General features: G+C 40.0%; 1 protein-coding gene across 3 annotated transcripts in view; it reads left to right on the forward strand.

Moving 5' to 3' along the window:
• LOC135707469 (uncharacterized) overlaps positions 1-17362 on the forward strand; it is a 46128-nt gene extending 28766 nt beyond the window's left edge. For 2 of the 3 annotated variants that reach the window (XM_065229289.1, XM_065229290.1), the window contains one exon: positions 13207-17362. In XM_065229289.1, the coding sequence (XP_065085361.1) occupies positions 13217-17206 (3990 nt within the window). In that variant the 5' untranslated portion in view covers positions 13207-13216 and the 3' untranslated portion in view covers positions 17207-17362. The remainder of the gene's footprint in view (positions 1-13206) is intronic. The other variant, XM_065229291.1, reaches the window with a different exon arrangement.
• The last annotated feature ends 141 nt before the right edge of the window (positions 17363-17503 follow it).

Here is a 17503-nt window from a genome sequence, read left to right on the forward strand (position 1 = left end):
GTCATTCACCACCATACAAAGGCAACGTACGATGCAAAATGGCCAGGAACAGTTTCCGATCTTCTACTCCAAATAGAGTAACACACGCCTTTGTGCACGCCAAGCGCAAATTAGTTCGTCACACAAAATACACGCACTAACAGTTTCCCGACGGCAGAAAGTGTTTCGAAAGTGTTTTTCACCCGCGATCGAAACACTAGAAGCGATAGCCACTATCGTTCACCCAAATACCGTTACAAGATCGTATGCGCTAATCGAATTATCTCCCACTGCTGCCGAATAGTACCCGACTTGGTATTATCCCCACGCGCGAAGCAAAAGCACGAAATGCACTGATTGATTAAAATAATCTTCTTCTCCACACCACTGAGGATCATCCGGCTTGGTAATACCCCACAGCGCACACGCACTTTGTTCGCACAGAATAGCAAATTTTGCCGAAACGCAATGGCAGCAACATCGATGGCCAGTGCACGTTTGGTAAGCAAAATGGTCACTTTTACACCCCGCGAAAGCTTTCTCGGTATGAATTGCCTTCTATCCGGTTCGAAGGACCAATGTTGACGATAGACGTCTTGCCGCACTAGAAGGACTTTCTTCGCTAGTAGATCACTAGCACCGAGACGAATTCTGCCCAAACCGAATCACTGATCACAAGAAAAATTTGTCATCGACCAACCAGAGAAACAGACGACGTAGGTATTGTTTCCTTCAACGTGTATTTTGTAACTGAACTATTAACATAAATTTGCTCGTCCCTTATCTCCTACTGTGGCAGTGACCATCGGCTATCTATCGGTCGGTATCGTAATACAAAATTCTCTCCCTCTCTCTGCTCGCAATTCAATAACAGTCCGTATAATTTGGAATGGTAATTTAACACTTAACTAATTGGATTGATATTTACAAATATTATTCCTATCTCCAACAATACCATTATTACTCTTTAAATTGCCAAACATTGGAATGGAATCTAGCCTTCTGAATTGGCTCCAATCATACTTAACGCAACGCAATCAAATAGTTTGTTTTCAAAATAAATTTTTAGAACCTAAAAAGTTGTCCTAGCTCGCTTTCTACTCTCTATATGCAATTTTCACACTGCCGTACTCTAAACGGAACTATCATTTGCCGTACACGAGGAACGCATAGAATCCGTAGTAAAAGTAGTAAAATTATGTTTATTTCTGTTGATTATGGCAGTACATTGATTTATCATTTCAATTGATTGGCCTACCTGGCTCTTCATCTTTGTTGAATTTGATATTCTAATTTAATATTTTCGTTTTTCAACTAGTCTACAGAATACCCCTTTGGGGATGTGTTTTATTTGAATTTTAAAAAAGTGATAACCTACCTAACTACGAGTATAACTTAACCTATCGTGCTAGATCACGTATGATCTGATGATTTGATCTCAGACAGGTGTCTCTGAACCTTTCCAGGATGAATACTAGACTGATGCAAAATTCGACTTTTTCGCTCCACAGTGCTTAAATGGTTTCAAATCGGGTCCTGATAAGCCTCCCAAAGTTACAACTCATTTGGTTAGAAACAGACTTCGCACAAGCCATTTGAAGTTTACATGTAAATTACTATGGCAAATCACAACTTTTTGTTCATTGCCTTCTAGTCTTTTTCCATATTGAGCTGCGAAACAAATCCTTAGCCATTATTAAAGAAAATTTTCTCAGCTACCACTTTGCTGAAGATCGTTTCTATGTAAAACGAGACAGGAAAAAGTTATTAATTATTTAAGAGATTGGTAAACTTATTACATGATCAAGCAGCTGCTCTGCAGGCAACACTGTAGTTGGCAGTGTGACATAGTAGCCATGATTTTTGTGTCCTATTCAACGCCTCAGAAACACCAATGTTGCCTGATGAGCAGTTGATTGAGCATGATCATAAGACATCAGCGCATTGAACCATTGATAACTTTCGATCATTGCATTTAATCAAAAAGTTGTCGTGAGCAAACTTGTAGCTGGGAAACTTTTCTACAAGTTCAGTTGAAAGCTTTTGAAGCATACCGTTATGGTGAATTATTAGATAGACATGAACAAAAATGTTGGCTTTACCATAGTAATTCCCATACAAACTTCAAATGGTTTGTGCCATCTTAGTTTCTCACCAAATGGGTTCAAATTTTTAGAGGTTAGTCAAGATCCGATTTGGAATCGTTTAAGTGTTGTGGAGCGAAAATTTCAAATTTTGCATCACTCTAATGAATACTCTCCGTTCTTCTACTGTCTGAATTCCAGCCAGGAGGTGGATCTCAGAATTTCTAGTCCGCGGGGGACTGTTTAGGACCATCCTAAGGATCTTGTTCTGGATCCTTTGGATTTTAAGGTGATGGCATTTTGCGCAACTCTCCCAGATTGGCATCCCGTACTCGATTACAGGAAGGATGATTTGTTTGTAGACAGCAACCTTATTTTTCAGGGATAGGGTTGACTTCCTGTTGATAAGTGGATACAACGATCTTATCAAGATGTTGCACTTGGTTTTCGTTCTGTCAACGGGCTCCCTGAAAAGAAGCTTGCTGTCTAGTGTTAGCCCGAGGTACACGACCACTTTGGACCATTCCACCACTGTGCCGTTTAGGCAAATCTTGTTATTCTCCGACGGAACAAGTCTGGGAGATTTAGAGTGTGGAAGGATAATGACCTGGTTCTTTGCCGCGTTGATACGGATCTTCCAGCTGCTGAAGTATTCAGACAGGACGTCTAGGCCTCTCATGAAGTGTGCCTGTCAGAGCCTACCTTGTAGACGAAGGATGTGTCATCTGCGAACAGAGACAACGATCCACCATCAGGGAGAGCCGGCGTATCGGAGGTGAACAGGTTGAATAGGATGGGGCCAAGGATGCTTTCTTGTGGAACCCCGGCACCGATGTTGAAAGCATCCGATGTGATGCCATTCAAAGAGACTCGGAACGTCCTGTCTGATAGATAGTTGTTTATTATCTTCACTACGAAGATTGGAAGACCGTACTGCTGCAATTTGAACACCAGGCCATCATGCCAGACATTGTCGAACGCTTTTTCAACGTCCGACAACGCCATGGCAGATGTTTTCGAAACAAACTTGTTCCGTCTGAGAATGTTTGTTACTCGAGACAGCTGGTGGACGGCCGAACGACCTTTCCGAAAATCAAACTGTTCCTCAAGTAACAAGTTGTTTTCATCGGCAGATGTTAGATGACTTCCAACGCGAGGGGAAGTAGCCAAGTTCGAGGCACTGATTAAAAATCAGTGCCAGATGGTTGTAGAATCTGGAACTCAAGTGTTTGGATTCCAGATTCAGGATGTTGTCGAAACCTGGGGCCTTCATGTTTTTAGATGATTTGATATAGGCCAACAGTTCGTCAGCCATGATCTCGGATTCCTCTGGAAAAATGTTAGGAATCTGAAGAACATTGGTTGCATTTTCAGCAACCTCAGATTCATGAGGGCTGTTTGAGGCTGACGATGTTTTGTCCGAGATTATGGGAGCTGACGAAGTGATTACCTATCGCGGCAGCCTTCTCTTCAGGAGTTATCAGATGAATCACTGGGTCGCCGGCACGATCCAGTGGGGTCAGTGGTGGAATGGGCCTAGGCTTGTTTTTAAGAATTTTTGTAAGTTTCCAGAAGGGCTTAGCACAATTTGGGAGAGAGCGGATCTTACTAGCAAAATCGTTATTTCTGAAATCCACCATCCTGGCCTGAATGATCTTTGTTAATCGATTGGACTTCAAGTTAGGCAGGCCAGTACGGTGGTACTGCCTACGAATGGTGTTACGGAGTCTAATGAGATCTTTGGTAGGGCTGGCCCGGGAAATCGCCTCCTCGATGGTTTGTAGACACCGGTCAACATCTTCGGACGTCCCCGGTTGGGCATCGTAGTCGATGGTTGTGTCGACGCAGTGTTGATATTGCACCCAGTTGACTCGATGGTAGTTGCGCCGGGATGCTTCGAATCGGTTAACCGAGGATCCAACTTCGGCCACCACCAGGTAGTGGTCCGAGCTCAGCTCCTGGAATACCACAGGTTGCGAGATGTTGTGTCCCATGTTGCTTACGAAGATGAGGATTGAGGATGATGCCGTTTCTATTGCTTCGACCGTTGCCCCAAGCTTGGTGTTTTGCGTTCAGATCGCCAGCGATGATAAAGTTCCCGCTCCTCCGGGTGAGTTTGATGATGTCTTTGCGGAGGGCCACTGATGACCCGTCCCTGATGTTGGTTTGCTTGGGGCAGTAGGCCGCGATGATGGTGATTGGGCCAAGTGATGTGCTCACCTCCACTCCGATGGCTTCAATTGTTTTCAGCTGGAAGTTTGGTAGCAGCCGGCAACTGATGTTCCGTCTTGCAGCGATGGCCACTCCTCCACCTTCCATTCTGACGAGCCGGAAGTCGGGAAGGAATACGTTCAGCTCGGGCTTCAAATGCGTCTCGGTGATGATAGCAATGTCGACCTCCTTGGTGTTGAGAAAATCGAGTAGCTCTCTATGCTTGTTCGTCAGTGAGCAAGCGTTCCAATTTGCAATTTTTATAGCTTCACGGTCCATACGTGGTGACGAGTGACAAGGCAGCATGAAGCTGTTCACATCGAGTCTTGCGCATGATGATGATGACCTCGGCCACGAGCGTCACAAGTTCCTCCGAGGTGAACGGAGAATCGTCGACAGATTCACCTGAGACAGCACCAGCGTATGATAATCCAGGGGCGGTGGATGAACCTGGAATTGGCTGGGCCGCAGCAGCAGCGAGACGATGCTGAACTGTCCGACTGTTGGCAACCATTTGGATACTCGCAGGATTGGCTTGTTGGTTGTTGAGTGGAAGCGGGGCTAGGTTCGGAACATGTCAACGGGGCTGGAGAGCTGGGTACTGGACTTCCGTGAGTACAGGAGGCAAACGATGATTACGGAGGCGACCGAGCCGGTTGTTGATTGTGACCTTCCGAATGATATTAATGAACTCCACTCGCTTGGGACATCCGCGATTGGAGGCTTGGTGGTTTCCACCGCAGTTGACACACGTTGGCTCGATGTCATCGACTTGCCCACAGGACGTAGTTGAGTGAGTTCCAGCACATTTGCCGCAGTTTGTCTTCATGTGGCAGTTTTTGGTGCCATGGCCATATGAGAGGCAGTTCATACACTGCGTTACATCACGATGTTGGGGTTTGTAATGCTCCCAACTGATGATGACCTGAAACAGGTCCCGGATTTTGGATCTCAGAGCCGGAAGACTGGTGGATCCCTTCGTGAAATGCACCAGGAACAACTGATTACGGAAGCTGGTGTTTTGGTTGGGACGCCGGTTCATCGGGTACACTGTCTCAGGCTTGAGCCCCAACCGCTCCAACCCGGATTTCACCGCAGTCGCCTCGAACGACGGCAATCCACGCAAAACCACCTTCAGTGGCTTGCTCGACGGCAGATCATGCGTGAAGAAGTGCACGTTGTTGTTCTTCAGGAAACATCCTATTTGTTTGTACTCCTCCAGGCTGGAGCACATGATTTTGGTACCGATGCTGCAAAGCTTGAAGCGAGGCAGCAGCTTGTGTTTTGCCAGTTCAGCACCCAGCTTGGCAACATCCTTCACCGGCGTGAAAAGCGGCGGAATCCGCTCTCGTCTTGCAATGGGAACGGCGGCACAAAACGAAACAAAATCGAATCGAGAACTCGAGCGAAAATACGGACTTTTATATGCCCTTCGCAAATTGAATTGGACCGCATTCCCCCTTCCATCATATTAAGCACGCTGCATGCGCATCGCATAGAATCAACAGAAATACTTTCACAATTAAACAGTGCTGTGTTTCTAAAATTTGAGCTAAGTAGTCGCACCCAATGTTTACCATATGATATATCATATCATACTTGACTTTCTCCTAATTTCAAGAAAAACGTTGAACAATTTCTATAATTTTCCTAAACATTCAAGGGCAAAACAAAGTTCCCAAAACTACCAGTTTGTTATCAAATCAAAACCTCCGCCGTATGAAGCTCTTACTGCGCCAATCGAAGCAATGGCGCAATGGACAATGGACTTTCTTTGAAGCCTCCTTATTAAGTCCCAAGTACTAGGCTAAATAAGGAAAAGATTATGGAGATGATGATAGTTAAAATAAACAAACAAAAGATAAAGATACATAAATATGGATTCGCTTTATGCGTTTTACTCAGGATTCCTCTAACTTTTTACAAATCATTACCATTTTGGTTTCTGCGTTGCTGTTCAATTTATTCTAGAGGTAGTGGATTTGTGATATCTTGAGTAGTTATAAATTATGACTGCTGTTAAGATAACAAAAATCAATCGCCAGCATAAAAGAACAGCAACCATAAAAATATATGTAGAATAATGCAAAATGGCACATCCCATTTGGCTCTCGTACAAGTTAACGGAAACTTTTATCTAGGAAACCTCGTGAACCTAGCCTTTACTGCTTTTAGCAAAAGTGGAATACCAAACTCCTTGAGCATGTGTGCGTGTCAGTAACGCAATCGTCGCTACGCAAATCTGAGAAATAAGAACAAGAGATGTTTGTGCTGTTACAATTGATGTTACCTTTGGAAACCTTAATAGGGAATACGTTTACTGTTTCAGTGTTTTTTACGTTTATATCATGTTCTTGTTTTAGACGCTCTCAAGAAGTCGTGACATTACTGCCGAAAGTGTTAAATCAGTCCAGAAAATTTAACACTCTCGGAAGTGAGTCTATCTTTGAGTGATTCAACATTTTCCCTACTGAACTCAAGCTTTTCTGAAGTAATAAATATGTTATGAGCTGAATACACGGATCCAGTGTTTGCAATTTTTCCGATGTGATTGAAAACTTTTGTAACGTTCAGTACTGTTCGAAGTTATTATGTACGTTGTATTTTTTTTCTGAAATGGTCCAGTACTTTCCAAAGTGATCCTAAGCTTTCTCAAGTTATTCAGTTCTTTCCGTCTGAACTTTTTCAAAGTGATTCCAAACTTTCCTAATGTAAACCAATGTCAGTAAAGACAGATCTCGTGCTTGGAAACGTAACTACAGTGCACTCTCTACAGCTCGAGTCATAGAATTATCGAGTTAAAGAAAAACTATCCCATACAAATTTGTTATCGCAGTAGCCATGACACTTATTTTTACTGTGGTTATATAACTCGATATCGAGCTAGTGTACATCGAGTTGTGGAGAGTTGACTGTGCTTCATCTATGTTGCCAAAATGGAGACCTTTTTCAATGTGTCACAATTGAGTGGCACAGGAATCTTGTTAAGGAGGGGCAATTTTTTTTCCAATGGTGCATTTAATCTGGGGATGGGGAGTGCTCCAAAGTGCTGTCACCCACCTCTGTTCCCCTACGGTTTAATTTAACTAATTTTATTTATTTTTTTTATTAAACTGCTTTCAGAAAGCGAATGGAAATTGGTAATTTAATCCCATCGACGATGCCGATGATGAACCGTCCCAAAGTACCGCCAGTCGGGGTGACAGAAAAAGATGCCGAACATTCAACATATTTTAAAGATGATATAAAGGACAAACCCGAATTTATTACAACGCACATAAACAGTTGTAACTTTCTAACAATGGTAACAAATGAATTAGGTTCTTTAGGGGTATTGAGGTAATTGCATATTCGTAATCTGCATCACAAATGGAACCGGAATCCAAAATTTCATCGATTTTGGAGCACTGGAACTATTTTAAATAAGTTTGATTACATTAGCAAAAATCACCACCTTAGCGCCCCTCGGTGGTACTTTGTATGGGATTGAGCTGTCAATTTGTTAGTTTTGTGCCAAACAGTGAAGTGATTATTTTGCTTTAAACCTTGATTTAAAAATCGAGATGGATGTAAATGAGATCGAAAAAAATATCATTGTTCTCAGAAAACAAAGCCCTTTATGTATGGAAATCGACATATATTTTACAAAACTAAAGAACCAAATTGAATTTTTCAGAGAAGATTCGTAGTCGATTTTTTAGTAAGACAACAATAGACCAAGGTTCAATGGCAAACTATTACCCACTTTTCAATTAGGGAATCCAAAAGCTGTCATTAATCATTGTATAGTTGCAAAAAATGCCATCCTCAGAATTCCTTGAGGTTCTTTTCGAAAATTTTAGAACTCTATGAGCTCTTTTGAAATTCTTCTCAGAAGTCCTCTGGAATTATTTCTTTGGAATCTTCCATCTTTGCAAGCAACATATCTTGCAAATTGCTAGTTTACGTGAAAAGGAAGTTTACATGCATCAATTTTAGCATACATGAATATTTACATCACCATTATAATTCATATTTTTTTGCTGTGCAGAAATCCTTTGGAACTGTCCTCAGAATTCAATATCCTTGAGGTTCTTCTTGGATTTTTTAGAACTCTCCTAAGAACTCTTTTGAAACTCTTCTCAGAAGTTCACTGGAATTATATTTAGAACTCTTTATGATTATTTCTCAGAACACATTGGAACTGACCTCAGAACCCTTTGGAATATCATTCAAAATTTGATTTTCTCGGTATTCTACAAGATGCACTAGAAATTATCCACAGAATTTACTTTGAATTCTCCCCAGAAATATTTTGGAACTGTCATAAGAATTGAATATCCTTGAGGTTTTTCTCGGAATATCTGCAGGATTCACTAGAAATTATTCGCCGAATTTTCATGGAATCATCCCCAGAAATCTTTTCTTATAGAACTGTCCTCAGAATTCAATACCCTTGAGGTTCTCGGAAGGCAAGTTTAAGTTGCCCGCCTATTCACCAAAACGTTGTTGTTTTTCAACCAGAAATGTTCAATAAAGCTTGCCCCTCCATTCACCAGAACTGTGCAATTTTTACCTCAGAAATTTTAAATTCAGCTTGCCTCTCCATGCAGCAGATTGTTGCAAATCTTACACCAGAATTTTCAATACCAACTTGCCTCCATAAAATTGTACACCAGAAAATTTAAATTGATCAGAACGATGCAAATTTTCCACCGTTAATGTTCAATAAAAATTTCTTCTCCAATCTTCTGATTGGTGCAGAATGTTGGAGGTTTTCCACCAAATAAAGCTTACCCCTGTTTTCAGATTTTTCATCATAAATTTTCAATAACCCAGCTTCCCTCCAATCATAAGAAAGGTGCAAATTTTAAACCAGAAATTAATATTAAAATTTGTTTCTCTATTCAGCAGAAGACCAAAATTTTTCCGAAAAACTTTCCCATCCGTTCATATTTGGTATATATGGTGCATATTTTCCACCAGAAATTTTCAATGCAGCTTAATTTTAAATAAAGCTTGTGCCACCAGAAATTTTCCGTTCATTTCATTTATCAGAGCGATGCAAATTTTGAACCATAAATTTTCAATAAAGCATGCTCCTCCATTCACCAGAACGGTGCACCAAACATTTTCAGGAAAGTTTGTTTCATCATGCACCTTTGTGGTGCAATTTTCAGGCTTTGCCTCTTCATGCACCAGAATGCTGCAAATCCACCATGAATTTTCAATGAAGCTTGCATTCATCAGAACTATGCAAATTATGCACCAGAAAAATTAATAAACCTTGCATCTACATTCACCACAGTGTAGCGAACTTTCCACCAAAAATGTTCAGTTAAATGCGCGCCTCCAAATTTTTAGCGTGATTCATTTTTTTTCCAATTTTCATTTTCATTAGTCCCTCCATGCACCACCTTGATGTTATTTTTACACCAGAAATATTCAATAAAAAGCTTTTTCTTCTATTTTCCACCACGAAGATGAATTTTTTCACCCTTAAATTTACCCTCTTCTTTTAACCCTCCATGAACCACTTTGAAAAAAAAATTACACCCTTGTGGTGCAATTTTTTTTTATCAAAAAGTTTGTACCTTCATGCACCTTCTTGGAGCAATTTTCAGGCACCATCTTAAAGGAATTTGAGCAATAAAAGGTTTCCAGTGCCCTTATTTAATGAAATGAAGTTATTTTGCCTTCAAATCAAGTTATCAAGAAATCAAAATATTTTAAATCATAATTTTGTAAATGTTAAAATATAAATCTTATTTATAAAATAGGTGGCCAATTACCCCACCATTCCCCACCCCGGGCACGCCCGCCAGCCTGAAAAATGTGGGGTGGGTCATTTTTTTAAGGAAAAAATTTCTGACACTTATAAACCCTCCAAATCTCGATTAGAGCCTTATTTCCGCGATAAATCGATTTAAAGATTTTCATACCCCCCAGCCTGAAAAAAATGTGGGTTGGGACAATTTTTTTAAGAAAAAAATTCTGACACCTAACAACCCTCCAAATCTCGATTAGAGCCGTATTTATGGAGATAAATCGATTTAAAGATTTTCATAAGCGCCAGCCTGAAAAAATGTGGGTTGGGACATTTTTTTTAGGAAAAAATTTCTGACACCTACAAACTCTCCAAATCTCGATTAGAGCCGTATTTCCGGAGATAAATCGATTTAAAGATTTTCATACCCCCCAGCCTGAAAAAAATGTGGGTTGGGACAATTTTTTTAAGAAAAAAATTCTGACACCTAACAACCCTCCAGATCTCGATTAGAGCCGTATTTATGGAGATAAATCGATTTAAAGATTTTCATAAGCACCAGCCTGAAAAAATGTGGGTTGGGACATTTTTTTTAGGAAAAAATTTCTGACACCTAAAAACTCTCCAAATCTCGATTAGAGCCGTATTTCCGGAGATAAATTGATTTAAAGATTTCATACCCCCCAGCCTGAAAAAAATGTGGGCTGGGACATTTTTTTTGAGGAAAAAATTCTGACACTTGAAACCTCTCCAAATCTCGATTAGAGCCGTATTTCCGGAGATAAATTGATTTAAAGATTTTCATACTTCCCAGCCTGAAAAAATGTGGGTTGGGACATTTTTTCGAGGAAAAAAATTCTGACACTTAAAAACCTCCAAATCTCGATTAGAGCCGTATTTCCGGAGATAAATAGATTTAAAGATTGCATACCCCCCCAGCCTGAAAAAAATGTGGGCTGGGACATTTTTTTTTGAGGAAAAAATTCTGACACTTGAAACCTCTCCAAATCTCGATTAGAGCTGTATTTCCGGAGATAAATTGATTTAAAGATTTTCATACTTCCCAGCCTGAAAAAATGTGGGTTGGGACATTTTTTATGAAAAAAATGTTGACACCCAAAAACCCTTCAAATCTCGATTAGAGCCGTATTTTTGGAGATATATCAAGTTAAAGATTTCCATACCCCCCGCCTGAAAAAATATGGGTTGGGAAAAAAATTATGACACCTAAAACCCTCCAAATCTCGATTAGAGCCGTATTTCCGGAGATAAATTGATTTAAAGATTTTCATACTTCCCAGCCTGAAAAAATGTGGGTTGGGACATTTTTTATGAAAAAAATGTTGACACCCAAAAACCCTTCAAATCTCGATTAGAGCCGTATTTTTGGAGATATATCAATTTAAAGATTTCCATACCCCCCCGCCTGAAAAAATATGGGTTGGGAAAAAAATTATGACACCTGAAAACCCTTCAAATCTCGATTAGAGCCGTACTTCCGGAGATAAATTGATTTAAAGATTTTCATACCCCCCGGCCTGAAAAAAATGTGGGTTGGGACATTTTTTTTTTTGAGGAAAAAATTTCCGACACCTGAAAACCCTCCAAATCTCGATAAGAGAGGTATTTCCGGAGATAAATTGATTTAAAGATTTTCATACCCCCCAGCCTGAATAAATGTGGGTTGGGACATTTTTTTTTGAGGAAAATATTTCTGACACCTAGACACCCTCCAAATCTCGATTAGAGCCGTATTTCCGGAGATAAATTGATTTAAAGATTTCCATAACCGCCAGCCTAAAAAAATGTAGGTTGGGACATATATTTTTGAGGAAAATATTTCTGACACCTAAAAACCTTCCAAATCTCGATAAGAGCCGTATTTCCGGAGATAAATCGATCTAAAGATTTTTATACTCCCAGCCTGAAAAATTGTTGGTTGGGATATTTTTTTGTGGAAAAAAATTCTGACACCTAAAAACCCTCCAAATCTCGATTAGAGCCGTATTTCCGGAGATAAATCGATCTAAAGATTTTTATACTACCAGCCTGAAAAATTGTTGATTGGGATATTTTTTTTGTGGAAAAAAATTCTGGCACCTAAAAACCCTCCAAATCTCGATTAGAGCCGTATTTCCGAAGATAAATCGATTTAAAGATTTTCATAAGCGCCAGCCTGAAAAAATGTGGGTTGGGACATTTTTTTATGAAAAAAATGTTGACACCCAAAAACCCTTCAAATCTCGATTAGAGCCGTATTTTTGGAGATAAATCGATTTAAAAAATTTCATACTCCCAGCCTGAAAAAAAAGTGGGTTGGGACATTTTTTTTGAGGAAAAAAATTCTGACACCTCTAAACCCTCCAAATCTCGATTAGAGCCGTATTTCTGGAGATAAATCGATTTAAATATTTTCATACCCCCCAGCCTGAAAAAAATGTGGGTTGGGACATACAATAAGATCGATTGTTGGCAAAAGATTTAGTTGTGATTTTATATTATTATATGGTAATTGTATGGTTATTTTTTTCCGGGCAGTGCTTTCATTTTGCTCAATCCTGTTGTCACTTCTACTAGGTATGAGTTTTTTTATATTCTTTATTTTTTTTTTTCTTATTGGCAATTAAGTTGTTTAAGTTTCACAGTCACTTAAATTGTTGTTTTTGATGGCATTTCACTGTTCCATGCATTTTTTTTTTCTTCTAGCACTTATAACTGATTCATTTCAGTCCATTTTCACCGGCTCTTTGCAGGTACACTTCATACATTAGTGGTGTGCATCCGGAGTGCCATGTTGGCCACTCTTTCCGACTGTTGCCGATTGTATGTATTGAAAATTACGTTATGGCAACAAATGCTATTACGGATAGTGCCACTGTTTGGAGAGTGTCACAATTTCGTCGGAAGTAAACCAGCCCATTTTTAACGCGTCACTTTTCACCATTTCACTAATCGACTTCCGCACGCGGAATCGCGAATCGCGTGAACTGCTTTCTTTAAGTTCAGATCGGTAATCGAACTATTGAGGGCTTCGAAAAAAGTAACCTCCTGTTCGGACCGAAAGATTATCATACTTAGCTCTCAGTCAAAGATTGTTTGGTGTGGATTGATATGGATCGACAGTGGTTCTCAAATTAATTATTACTACATTATTGAGTTGATGAAATATGTATCTTTTTTTTTCAGGTGGTTCAAAATGGAGCAACAACTGTATGAAAGCGAAATTAAGTCGGGTGGCCACGGTGAAAAATTCCAAACAGACATTGCCCTCGCACTGTCGCTGCGTATGCGGGAATTAAGTTCCACTACAAGGATGGCGTATGAAATGAAGATGGCCGACAAGTTTGACGATGTTGTGTTGATTGACGATACAAACGAGGAGATCCACTTAATTCAAGCAAAACACGCTGATACCAAGGATGAACAGGTTAAAATTGTCGATCTGGATGCCCTGTTTCCGACCGGAAATAGTGCCAAACGCAACGGAGACTTTGATTTATGCAAGTATGCCAAATCCTACTTGAGTGTGACTGGAAGATTGGAGCCAAGGGAGTACAAGAAGATGTTTTACATCTTCACCAATAAGGATCTGAAACAGACCGATAACGAGTGGGTGAAGATCGAAGAACGAGAAGTAAATGAAATCCTACGTTTTTCTGGATCCAGTGCCAGAAACCTAGAACTTATTCCAACCGAGAAGGCTATCGACGAGATGTGCGATTACATCAACAAAGATTTCATTGCGATTAAAGATGCGATCAAAGAGTTCTTTCATAGCGGAACGATCAGCCAAATGTTCATTCACTATTGCACTCCATTGAAAGACGTTATGATCATAGACCGGAAAAAGTGTCGCTTTGCCGGCGACTTCAATGCTGAAAATACAAAGCCCAATGTTGCCATGCTATACACTATGTTGCAAAGCGATCAGGTTGATATGGAGAAAGAAGTACCCGCCAACAATAATTTCCTGGCGAAAGACTCAAGGAACAAACTTTTGCCACCATTCGTTGGTGAGGATGACATTCGTGACTTCTTTCGCGATTTGACTCTATCGGTGGGTCAACCGAACGATTTGCGGCCTATCATCGTTGGTGAACTACTGGCTTGGATGAAGACGTGGATCCAGCCGGACATTCTCGGTCAGCTGGGGGAAAAAGACTTGGAGCAGGTGTATATCGACCTGGAAGCTTATTTTGCCAACTGTAACAAACCTGTTAACGAAAATAGGAAGCGCTTTTTGACCAAGCAAGATATAGAACAATGCTTTGGACAAATAAAGCGTGAAATGCAGACGGGTGTGATAAAGCGCGTAATGCCAGAGGCAGAAGAGTGGCAAATTACGTTTATTAACCGCCATATAAAGTACGAAGAGGTGGCATTAGAGCCAACCGGTAAATTATTAGGAAAGGCAACAGATAAGGATAGGACTAGCACAATAGCTCGACAGATAAGTGATATTAGATTTGTTGAAGAGCTTCGAGGAAGATTAAAAAACCAGCAACATATTTTACTTGTAGCAGACCCCGGTATGGGAAAAACCAGATTACTGCAGTTTTTGGCGTTTGAAGTTCAAAAACAAAACCAATCTGCAGTATTCTTGATGTATTTAAGAACACTTTGTAATGAACTCAACAAAATAGAACAAGTATCAAGCTTAAACGATGTCCGGGGAATTCTCAGCGCTGTTCTTTCAGAGAATAACTGTAATCTCATCCTAAATGCCCCGGAAAGGCGAAATGACGAAGGATATTCCATTATTTTAGCATTGGATGCATTTGACGAAATACATTCCAAATACACCGAGAAAGTAATTAGTATACTCGAACTGCTCAGTTTGAAAAAGAGTATTCAGTTCATAATCAGCTCGAGACTCCACGTGCAGGAATTATTGCAAAGTAAGTTCGATGTGAAGCTAATATATCTAGTCCCTTTTCAGCGTGAGGACCAGATCCGGTACTTGAAGAAAATATGGGTGAAAAAGAGTGTTGATGAGAAAGTTGTTGAAAACTTTTCGGAACTTCTTTTAAAAAAATATCATTCCAGCATTTTATCCAACTTCAGTGAAATTTCCGGGTTGCCTCTGATGATGCGAATGCTCGCTGAAATTTACTCTAACAAATTCGAACAATTTAGTTCAGCAGGGAATTTCGACAATATGAGATCGTTTGATTGGTCAGAAGATATATTGAATATTGTACAACTTTTAGAGCATTTTGTCAGTAAATGTTTTCACAACAAAATTGTAGCGAAATTTAAGTGCACGGTTGATATCAACGATGCTGAGTTCAATTCAATAATTGACGTGTATATTTTGGAACATCAACTGCTAGCGATAAGGCTGCTAGACATTGAAATGCTCATGGATTTATTCACGAAGCCGGATTATAAGAAAAAATATGACACATTCAAAAGTCGATGTGAGCAGGATGCAGAAAAATCTATTTTGGTGAAGGTAGTCAACAATGATGTTCAGTTCTGCCATTTATTATTTGGTGAATACTTCGTAGCAACATATCTAAGTGACCACATTTCCGAGTTGAAACCAAACTTATTGATCAACGTTCTATCTCAACGCGATTTTATTAGGAAACTGACACTGATCAAGCTTGGAGAAGAGGAAAACTGCTCCGAGACTTTAAACGATTTGTGCCGGCTAAACTGGAACGTAGCTTTGTGGGCCTGCGAGAGTGGTTGTCTGAAATTGGTTTCATCCCTAAAAGTTGAATCGTTCTCCAGTCATCAACTAAACAATATGTTAAATGTCTCTGCGAAATGCGGATATTTCGAAATATGTAATTTTCTAATTGGTTACAATGCAAATCTCGATAAATGCACTGCGCTGCATTCTGCCGTTGAGAATGGTCATGTTAGTGTGGTTCAATTGCTGCTCAAGTGCAAAGTGGACCCTAACAATCGCAGATACTACGGCGAAACGCCACTTCACATCGCTGCACTGAATGGCCATGCGAGTGTTGTGAAACTCTTGGTAGAAAATAATGCAGACCTAAACGAGTTGGACGAAGATGGAAGGACTGCACTTCATTATGCAAGCCGCAAAGGAAATGTGGAAACGGTTCAACTCTTGATTGATCGTGGTATGAACACTTCCTCTCGGTCAATCCACGATGTAACTCCACTTCACATTGCTGCGGAGAATGGCCATCCGAGCGTTGTTAAATTGTTGATAGAGAACAATTCGGACCCATACGCGATGGACAGTAAAAATTGGGGTTCCCTCCATTATGCAAGCCGAAACGAAAATGTGGAAACGGTAAAATTCTTGATTAATCAGGGTTTCAACACCAACTGTCAGACATTCATTGGTCAAACTGCACTTCACATCGCTGCACTGGATGGCCATGTAAGTGTTGTGAAACAGTTGATAGCGAATAATGCGGACCCAAATCGGATGGACAACTACCAATGGACTGCACTTCATTTTGCATGCTATAACGGAAATGCGGAAATGGTCAAATTCTTGATTGATCAAGGTATGGACACTTGCTCTCGGACAAACTTCGGTGTAACTCCACTTCACATTGCAGCACGGAAGGGCCATACGAGCGCTGTGAAACTCTTGGTTAGGAACAATTCGGACCCATATGAGATGGACGATTATGACTGGACTGCCCTCCATCATGCAAGCCATAAAGGAAATGTGGAAACGGTGCAATTCTTTGCTGATCAAGGTGTTAATCAGGAAACCAGTGGTATAATTGCACATTTCTGCACTGCATTCAATAGAATGTTTCTCTGGGCAAAGTTGACTGATGAGCACAGCTTTTTATTCATTTTTTTTTTCCTTGATTTGTTTTCCGTCAATCTTCATTTCCATACTGAGTACCTATGCTACCCACACCAGGAAGGCAGCTCCCACAGCTGGACCCTACCTATCGACCCATCAACTCATGAACCGGGGACCAACGGATTTACTTCCCTTCCGAATCATATTATGTTTCCGGATTGCTTATTCATTTTATATATTTTTGTTATTTTAATATTATTATACTTTTTCATCTATGTTGACTTTACCGAACTTTGGATTTCTCCATTAGAAATGAACTGTAGCATTAGGAATAAACTGTACACGCTAATCAAATACCATGAATATCAATTGCAAGAGTGGATCCTCTGCATGTTTTTTTGCAAACAATGTAATGACGGTTCTTGCTTTGGACTGTAGCGTATAAACAAGGTTCTTATAGAATAAATATTTTCGTACAAAACCTTTGTGAGATGATTTCCTAGCAGCAGTGCATTTGAAGAAATAAACTTTGTTCGAAAAATAGGCTAATATAAAAATAAAAAAATATATATATATAATAAAAAAAAACCCTGATTAATCCACCTACCGCTGACAAGTGCCTTTGGGAAAATTCACGTTTTATTATATGACAATAGAAACACACAGTAGCAAGAGGGTAGGGGAACTGGGGGTAAAATGATCACCCTAAGCAATTCCCCCGTTTTCTCTTTTATA

The sequence above is a fragment of the Ochlerotatus camptorhynchus genome, unplaced genomic scaffold (genome assembly GCF_037179485.1).
Source record: "Ochlerotatus camptorhynchus isolate MF236.1 unplaced genomic scaffold, CSIRO-AGI_Acam_v1.1 ptg000313l, whole genome shotgun sequence".
Taxonomy (NCBI): Eukaryota; Metazoa; Arthropoda; class Insecta; order Diptera; family Culicidae; genus Ochlerotatus; species Ochlerotatus camptorhynchus.